We start from the raw sequence: 10,164 nt of genomic DNA on the forward strand, positions 1-10,164 counted from the left end.
GTAGACCTGATGACTAAGACCTATCTACAGTATAGGTACCTGTGGATGATCCTAAGAGACCAAGTCTGAAGAGACAGTCCCCAGGCAGAGTAGGCCTTATATTTATACCTCTGTGGTGGAACCTGCTAGAACATCTTGCTTACTCAGCCTAGTCAGGTGATCAGGTCATATGACCAAGGATGAGGTCATATGAGGTCATGCACAGCCATGCACAGCAGGTCACCTGACCATCCAATCCTTCCAGCAGGTTCCAGCACATGCCAAGGTATACCAGCTACTTCCATGTCATAAAGGCTTAGTCATGTCTCTTGACCAAGCAATGAGCTGGTGCCCTGACAGGTATGGATCCTTCCACAAGAATATGAGCAGGAAAAAAGCAGGGTATTTTGGAGATGCATATGCACATATATTGAGATGAGGCTGGTACTCATCTGTCAGGGCACCAGCTCATTGCTTGGTCAAGAGACATGACTAAGCCTACTGTTGGAGTGTGAAGTGAAGCTACCATGCCAGTCAGTGTCAACAAAGTAAATAGGTGTTGCACTGCACACCATCATGCTCAGCGCAGCAACCAGCCCCAAGGGCCACATATCTGCCTTGAAAAGATTTTTGTATTCCCAAGCCAAGCCCTTGACCATACCAGGATTCCCCAGGAATGCCCTGTCATATAGCATCTTGATCACAGGATGACAGAAAGGGTCACGGCATTTTTTCACAACATTGCTGCTCAACAGGATTTCAGCATAGACCAGGTTGTTGCCACTGAGAAGCATGTCAACCTTGCCAAAGAGGGATGCAGGTAGAAACTATATGCATCTATCACCACCTGGGCCAAGGTCTTCAGGCGACTCCTACCCCAGGTGCTGTTGCCCAAAATCTACCCTGACTTTAGCATACAGTGTGGTGTGATTAGCAATACAAACAATGTACCATCTTTCCAAGTTCCAGGTATGTGGCAAGATCCAGCTGATAACTTGGTGCCTTGCCTTTTTTATTCTGTTTCAATCCCATGGCCTTGGCACATTTGTTGGCAATAGTGACAGCATTGTCCAAGTATTCTCAAGTCTGCTTAGTCTGAGGGTAGAAGTTGATTGTATACAGCTGGATGCAGAAGATCTTCTTGGCATTGTTAACAATATTTTGAAGTGGGACAGGGTATGAAGACAAGCACTGTTTCTTCAACTCAGGTGTGATTTGCTTCATTTGAGAAGGGTGAGGCACTTCTCCCTGATCATCAGCTGAGGAAGACAATATTATTCATTTGAATATGACTCTGCCATATCAATTCAATCACCCACTATAGACTCCATTTGACTATGACAGTGGTATTTGAAATGGGGGTTCAAAGCTACTGACTATGCACACAACACTACAAACTAGGCCAAACACATTTAAGTACAGCCGAATATGTCAATCAAGAGTTCATTGTCTGTTCCCATAGTTAGTCACTAATCATCATACCTGCCCATAGCATACCTACTAAACCACCCAATCCTGCCACCTCATAATGCAGTTGCACACAAGGGCAGGGCGGGGGGACTGAGGGTGAACTCCCATGTGCTGCCAATTGAGACTGACTGGGGTAGGCCCCAAAGGAATAGGTGCCTCCAAACCTCCCAAACAGAATGCTTGAGTGAGTATCATCTGAGGGATGGGTACAGAGTACAGCTGGAGATTAAGCATCACTGAAGAGAAACAACCTGGGGGCTGTGACCACTGTAAGTGTCGGACAAGGGTGTAAAACCAGGTTGGATGACCCCAGCCACATACATGGAATACTGGCCATGCCAGAGGCCCACTGCACAAAGCAAACAAATCACAGCCAAGTACCATGCACCTATGAGGTGGTTAGTAAGTGAAATGCTAGAGAGACAAAGAGGCATACAATTTGTACCAAAAAACCAACCAAGGGGAGGAGCATCTAACAGTGAGTGTGTGCAAAAGTCATATGCAATTCCATAGCAACCAGTTGGAAGCAGGAGAAGCCATCTGGGATAACCACTGTCTAGAGTATGGTTAGTGATGTGCAAGTCCAATGGGGTGTGCTCACCTGGAGCAGCCATCATGGTATAGGACAGAGAATAAGAGGGTATGGACAGACTCCTGGGGGTAGAGGTTCAATACTGATGGATACCAATGCATACAGATTCAAAAGGAAGCAGAATTCCCTCCCACAGGTTGTATTCCAGTCACATCAAATCATATTGAGTAGTACATAGAAAGGACTTTGCAAAGATGCTGTGACTAATGCCTATCAAGTGGTCCTGCAGAGGACTACTGAACCTTCACACAGTCTCAGTACATGGCAAACAACACCTCTTTCATCACTGACCATGTGATCCCTTCCCACCTTCACTGTGAAGACTGTGTTGTAGTTGTCCGCAGCATTGTCATAGATGGTAGCTTGCTCCACAAGCTTGCAGTTCTTGACCTTTCCATTGTCACATACTTGAACTTGCTTGCTCAAAAAATTTCATCCACCATAACAGTGTCTGGGTCACCACAGCTCAAACCATATGAGCAAGGCAGATAGATACAGCAAGAATACAATGGCCTCACATTTCCCACTGAAGATTATCATGATCTTCTAAGATGGGGCTTACAGGTCTGTTCCCAGGCATGTGGGGGATCCCTGGGAGGAGGAAGTCATCTGGATGGTGGATGCTGGGCAGTAGTCAGATATGTACATCACATGCGTCCCAATCAAAACTCACTGTGAAGAGATGGTATTGGTCACTTTGGTGAGGTGGCCGGAGTGTAGATGGAAGTTCATCAACAGCTCAGCGATATTGCAAGTGGCCCAATAGGTGCATGCTTGGTGGTCAACAAAATGGGTCAGGAATGGGTCTGAACCTGACCATGAATTGGCTTTACCTGGGCAGATCTTCTTGCCTCAACAGAAGATGGAGGTGCTTGAGCAGTACATCCATACCCCCATGGACAAATTCCCAATCACCTGCACAATGCACATTCCAATCATAGATACCTTTCATGAAGGCCATCCATTGGCACATTGCGACTCAAACTCCAAAACACCACAAGGGGAGGGGTAGGGATGGTCTCAGTCTTCACTTGCCATTGCTCCCAGGAAGCAATATCCTGGCTGACAGGCAGGAGAGGATGCATCATGGTGTGGTGTGTGTAATTGCTAGTGGTGGTAGACTGAGAGAACAGTCCAGCACACACTGCATCACCAGCCCCTGAGTATACATAGACAGATCACCTGGAACCTTATCCGGAACATCATGTGGGTGGTACACAAAATGGAGGGTAGAATGATTTTCGAGTCACTGCTTGGTACTACTACATTAACTGTGGAGATTAGCAATGGTTAGGCACATGTGGTAGAATACTAGGCCAATACAGAGGAAATACAGGCCATTACAAGCAGATACAGCAATGTTACTTGAACACTGCACTTGGAATGCTGCTTGGCCCATGCTGAATGCGGCAAGATTATCAAGCACAGAAGGCAGGGTGAGAAAGAACATAGCCCCAGTCTGATAAGCTGAAACAAATATTTTGGTAGTGCCCTAATCTGACCTCATTTGTGACAACTAATGCTACACGACCAGCACAGTAACATGGTGACTGCAAGCAACATTGAGCATGAAAGCTCAGCCATCCCTTCTGGTGAGGAAAATGTCAATCAGGTGAGTATTGTGAGATTGATGCATCTTACAGAGGCTGAGATAGGATCACAGTCTTGTGTTGACGCTGACATTGAAGTACGCCACAGTGCCATGCAAAATTTGGGGGCCTCATACTGTCTTGTATCAGCTGGTACATCTCTGTATTCTGAAGGTAACTTACCATTGGTTGACACATGTCAGGGCACCAGCTCATTGCTTGGTCAAGAGACATGACTAAGCCTTTATGACATGGAAGTAGCTGGTATACCTTGGCATGTGCTGGAACCTGCTGGAAGGATTGGATGGTCAGGTGACCTGCTGTGCATGGCTATACATGACCTCATATGACCTCATCCTTGGTCATATGACCTGATCACCTGACTAGGCTGAGTAAACAAGATGTTCTAGCAGGTTCCACCACAAAGGTATAAATATAAGGCCTACTCTGCCTGGGGACTGTCTCTTCAGACTTGGTCTCTTAGGATCATCCACAGGTACCTATACTGTAGATAGGTCTTAGTCATCAGGTCTACTCCACTTCCTTGTTACCTGCTTAGACTCTTGACACTCTTAGGTGAGCAGACTTGGTCAGCCTGTGTTGCCCTAACAACACGCTTGAATCTTGGGCCTCCTGGACTGTACCTGGTGTCATTCACAACTGCCCTTCCAGCAGAGTTACACATGCATCAATCTGACTTGACATGTGAATGCAGCACTTGTCCCCCTTTCGTCAGTAGCTGCCAGCATACCAGAACATGAGATTGATGTGGTTGATTTGACGGGCAAGGACAAGAGCCACCTGACTCAAGGCAATCAGGTGAGGACCCCTCCCAGTGACCACCACACAAACTTGAACTGATATGAGACTGTTTTTCAGAAGCATGGGAGGCAGAGCTCTGGTGATTTAGGGAAGCAAAGCATGCTGTCAAAAAAGGCAAAGCAGCTTGGATCAGATGGTGAGCTTCTGTGAGCATTACTCATGTAATATTTGGTAACCATTGGAAAGCCTCTCAGATTCGCCAAAACCAATGATGACCAGATGGTTGTCATCTATCCCATCGAGTATTGGCTGGGACAGATCCACAAAATGGGGGCTTGTCAAGCTTGCAAACCATCTCAACTACTACTAACCCTTCTTTGCATGGTCAGCGGTTGGCGCCCAAGCAGGGTGAAGAGGTTGAACAGCAATTTGCCATCAAGATGGAACCCAAGACTGAGGATGCCAGGTTGTCTGCCATCATTGACATGCTAAATGAGGTGGCCACAGTGTGGAGGTTGCAGCAGGCTGCAATGTCCCTATGGCCCAGTATGCAGCAGGCCCAAGAATGGGCAAAAATCTCCTGGGATTATGTGGTTCAGGCAGTGGCCAAGAGAGGAGAAGTGATCCCCGCAGCTGTTTGTGGTAGTACCATGTACATTGACATGGTATGTTTCCACCTTGCATGTGATCTGATGACATACTCACTGTATGTATTAAAGATTGCAGTGACTGACCCTGCTGTATTCCATGATTTGCTGCTGGAAAAGACAGCCCAGGTTCTGTTGAGCAAGTATGGTGGAGTGTTCACCAGGGACAAAGCCCATATTGCTAAATGGATTGCTGGTCTCTGTTGAGGATTCCGCTTTCTGTTTGAGACATGTGACTGGGACAACCCTGTGAAGAATGTCCATGGGCCATTCTGCTCCATGGCTCTGATGAAAGTCATGAGTTGTATTTTCGAAGATGGCCTGCATAAACACCAGGGTCTGTTTGACAGTCTGCCATACACTATGGTGGCAGGTGTAGGTGCCGTGGTATGTTGCAGTATTGTCTGTAGTGATACTGTGCTGACTACCTGACACAGATGCACATTTACCTGTTACAGTGGAAGGGAGGAGTTTGAAAAGCTTGGACAGATCATGATACTCAGTTCAAGGCATCTTTCAACATCATCAAGGACAATCTGATAGAGTACAATACCAGGTGCCCCAACAAATTCATGCAGTTACAGAAGTATGTTGTTGATACGATGCTGTGAGTGGGATAGTACCTTGAGACAAATGTTTCTGAATCAGATTAACCAGCCAACTGGTTGGCCCTGACACCATGGGAGGCAGAGGGAAGGAGTTCTTCCTCACCTTTGATGAGGATGAGGAGACTAACCACGTTGGAGTTGGTGGCTCCATTGACAAATGACATTTTCCTGATTGGGATTGTTAACTAACTACTTCAGAGAAACAGAGAGAAGTTATCTCTCATGCAGTTGTGATGGATGGATGTCTCAAATCATGTGTCCTTCCTTTTAATTCCATGTGTGTGTTGCATATGGTAGTAGTCTGCATGTGCATGTGCATTGGCTTGTTATGCATGTCAATAATGAAGCAAGTACATCAGCAGTCACTGATATGTCACAGCATATGTTCCCATGTTTTACCTAGATGAAGGTAGACCCATGAAAGTAAGGCACATCCTGCTTGAAGATTGCATTGTTTGATAGGTCAAGACCTGTTCAAACAGGGATATGGGATCAGATTGTATGGTGATCCTAGTAAATACCATAATTTTGCTCTTGAGGCCGGCATGAACTGGTGAGACAATGACTAGCCCTGGAGTCTCAGTGGAAACCTATACTGGCCAATGTGACACATCACTGTGGCTGAAGTTTTGTTTGCCTTTGGGCAGGTGAAATCCTTTGGGAATACCTTCAGTTTCCAGTTGGGAGGCCCCCCCTCACAGATGATCACAAATGTTGAGAAGGTGACTACTGTTTACTCAGAGTTTAGTGCAAGTCATGCACAAAAGATTGGGGGACATGAACATGACTGAATACAAGGGAGTGACATGGCCAAGTCATAAGTAAGTGGTACACTAGACTCTAATGTGGATGTGCATAGTACAGACAGCCATAGTATAGAGAATGCCACTACAGTGTACTGCAGTGCCAACAACTCCAGGACAGACAACTCCAGTATGGAGGACTACAGTACCAAGAACTACAGTATGGAGAACTACAGTACAGACCATGCCTGTACAAAGATCCATGACCTACTTGGCTGGAAAGTGTGTACAAAGACTAAGGAGTAGTATGAAGCCAATTGGAAGGCGTGCTTTGAAAGAGTTGACCGAGGACTCAGAGGGGTAAACACTGGGTTTGAGAAAGGAGATTCAAGATCTCTTACACCTCCACAGGCTGCTGCATGGCTTGGTATTCATGAGATGGAAGTAAAGAATGGGAGAATGGAGAAGAGCACAAAGGATTGATTATCATGAACCTAACTAGGTTCAATAGTTTAGTACATATTCATTGAGTACATTTCTCCAAGGCATGCATCTCCAATTATCTGTATGAATAACATTGATTTGAAGTCATCTTGCCAGTTTGCAGTAGTTTGGGTGCACCAAGAGGCTGTCCCATTGTGTAGGGGAATAGATACCTGGCATGTACATGCACAGAATTTGCATGATGACAGGCTGTAGTCAATGCTCACCTACCTGTCAAAGGTATTAGGTACAGCTGCATCACATAGAAATACAAAAGACATACAGCCAGATACATATTGGGAGGGTATAGGTATGGTATCCCTGTGGCAACTCAATAGAACATGGTTGCATGGAAAAGAGGATCATGCATGTCATGAAGAAGGAATGAGGGAGGGGGAACCCAATCTCTGGATTCTTGCATGTTGGCAGCCTTCAGTGGTATGTCTCTGCCATGCAGGAAGTGATTAAAGGCAGTCTGGAGGGCCCTTTGCTTAGGAAGGGATAGTTTTGGTCGAAAGGCAGTCCTCCCACTCCAGCAACCACAAGACATCATCAGGAGTATGGATTTGACAGTTTGGCCAAAGGATTTTGATAAGATCAGATGGTGCAATTTGATTTGGGACCAGGACCTGAAATATCAGGTGAGGCATCAGAAAAGAACACCTGATTAGCTGACAAGACAGACCGTATCCCATAGTGTGTTGGGGTGAAACAGGGCATTCATTCCAGCTGAGAAAGCTTGTAGTGCAGCAGTATCTTCTCACTCAGTAAGAAAGATTGTTCAATGGAGAATGATACTGAGCCAAGCCAGATGGAGTGCAGGGGTATGAGGACTGGACAGATCAGTATCCTTCGATATTGATTAGCAAGTGGTGAGAGGCTCTAGGTTGGAAGAAGAGGCAGATTACATACCTGAAGGTTGGCAGCTCTGTAAATAACTGTAGCAAGAAGGTGCTCTGGGTGGAAGGGATCCTATCATGTGTAAGTGAACTGACAGATATGGCAACTGACACTATAGCTATACCATGCTTTGTGACATTGGTTTCAACTGGCCGGCCAGCCCCATGGCAATGTATTTATCCATAAAATCTGCCAATCCTGGTGCTGCCCAGCAGAGTACCCAAAGATTGATGGACTGCACTCCATCAATAGCAGCCAGAACCAAAAGAGGAGATAAGGTTGCAGGGCCAAAATGGAATAGCTTCATGAATACAAGAACAAGGAGACCCAGCTCAACCTGTTCATTGGAGCTGAGTACCCTTGCCTCAAGAGGAGCTCCGGAGCTGAGTGACTTGATACACAATGTCATGTATTCACCAAAGCTGAGGGAAGTCAAGCAAGATGCAAAGTGTTCAAATGTTGCCTGGCAAATTTCAAGCATCATGCCTAGCCCCATGCTGCTCCCACTGCAAAGAGGAATGAGAGGTAGATATGGAGTAGACAAGTGATAAGAACAAGGTGGGATACATACGCACTAATTGGAAACCAGAGATCAGACAGAAGGGCATTGATCAACCATGGAACATCCAAAGTGACTCCTAGAATGGGCTTCATGGCATTGCACAAGTAATCTGTTAGGGCCAGAGAAGCATCCTGGAGGTTGTTACAGGGTGGATAGTAATGTAGAGTTCAGGCATTCAAAAACTGGATAGAGGTTTCGAAGCTGGAGACCCATGTGTCTATGACAGACATATGGGGAGAGTGTGGCCTCACAGTGGTGGATGAAGACTGAGTTGGGGGTATACTGGCAAGTACGACAGGAGGGGGGGTGGGTAGAACAGCTGTACCAGCAGGTATGAGCATGGTATTTGTTGGTACTAGGGTATTATCAGCTGGAGTGGCCTGTGATCATGCCTCAGGGATATAATTGGTTGTACCCAAAGGATGTTCCTGACTTCACCTGATATTGCCTGAAGTTTGAGAGGGGGAGTATTGAGCAGAGACAGTACTGGAGGACATGGGAAAGGAAATGGTTGGGGGAGTGTCAAGAGGGTACCAAGAAGGAAATGATTGGGTAGATAGCTGTGAATCAGGGTGAGGATCTTCATGGGTATTTGGAATATTGCCCTGCATTGATGAGGATTGGAGGTGGTGCATGGGAGGAGGAACCAAATATGGGACTCGCCCTGGAGTGATGCTTGAGAATACAGTGGTACAAGAGGCATTATATGTTACTGTGTGTGCTGAGCATGGAACTTGTGCTTGGAGCTGCAATTGCATCAGCCATTGTTCCGAAGGGCTGAGGAAGGGGCCCAGTTGATAAGAGGGAATGATTGATAGATACACCACTGGTTGTGCCCCTGAAGAGGCTTGGATCTGGCGGCAACAAGGGGTCAGCAGTTGGCAATGGGAGGCTGTCTAACGAAGACATTGGCAAGGAGTGGGAGAAAACAGATGGTGAGGCATAAGAATATGTGGGGAGAGGAGGGTGGACATGAAGCATGTGTTGACAAAGCTGGGCCAAGTTGACAGGGGCCTGGGCAAGATCAGTGAAAGGAGGTGAATGAGAATAAAGACAGCTCAATACCTTAGCTGCATGTTGACCAGAAGTGTCAGTATTGCTTACAAAATGATCCATCAACAGCCATTCAGCATTACATTGGGCATTGTCATCCAGGTCTCCATAAGTCAGGGCTTGGAGAGCAATGTCAGTCACCCACCAAAAAAGGGATTGGTACTGATGGCATACTGAATTCAATTAAAGGAATACCAAGTGCCTTCAGCTGGGGGCAAACAAATCTGGACAGTATTTTGACCATGTCCCTGAGGGTGGATGGCATGGGAGAACAGGGAACCATTGTATTGTTCTTCAGGAAAAGAGGTACAAGAGTATACTGAGCAATATCCTGTGGGACCATGTGGGATGATTGGTTGGAAGGCAGCAGTATTTGAACATGTGGGAAAAGTGATGCTGCTATGGCAACCAATGAAGCAGCAGGTGTAGAGCTGGGTAATGTTGCAAGGCAAAGGAGGCCTGATGCATTTGATCTGAAAGGAAATTTGAGGATGAATTGCATGTAGGAGGACCATAGAAACACTGTTACACTTTGACAAAAGAGAGTTGAGACCAGACGAATTGCTTATTTCCTGAGCAATGAGACTGGAACAGACAAATATAAGACAGGAATTGAATAAGTGCAGGCGATTTGAACAAACTGTGTCAAGGGTGTTTGGATAGGCAGAGTACACCTGAAGGAGAACCATAATCTCAATGTAATTTGCTGTACCAGGCAGAAGGACAGGGCAGGTGCAAATAGGATGTTGGCACACATGTCGACCTTCTGGGTGAGG

The 10,164-nt window shown here is 46.2% G+C and overlaps 1 protein-coding gene across 1 annotated transcript; it reads left to right on the plus strand.

Moving 5' to 3' along the window:
• Positions 1–4,832: 4,832 nt before the first annotated feature.
• On the plus strand, positions 4,833–5,246 carry DACRYDRAFT_105551 (uncharacterized protein; the record flags this gene model as incomplete). Its single annotated transcript, XM_040768103.1, has 2 exons — positions 4,833–5,057; positions 5,112–5,246. 2 exons carry the CDS (start codon positions 4,833–4,835, stop codon positions 5,244–5,246), a joined length of 360 nt encoding a protein of 119 aa, XP_040631385.1.
• Positions 5,247–10,164: the final 4,918 nt, after the last annotated feature.

The sequence above is a fragment of the Dacryopinax primogenitus genome (genome assembly GCF_000292625.1).
Source record: "Dacryopinax primogenitus strain DJM-731 SS1 chromosome Unknown DACRYscaffold_4, whole genome shotgun sequence".
Classification (NCBI taxonomy): domain Eukaryota; kingdom Fungi; phylum Basidiomycota; class Dacrymycetes; order Dacrymycetales; family Dacrymycetaceae; genus Dacryopinax; species Dacryopinax primogenitus.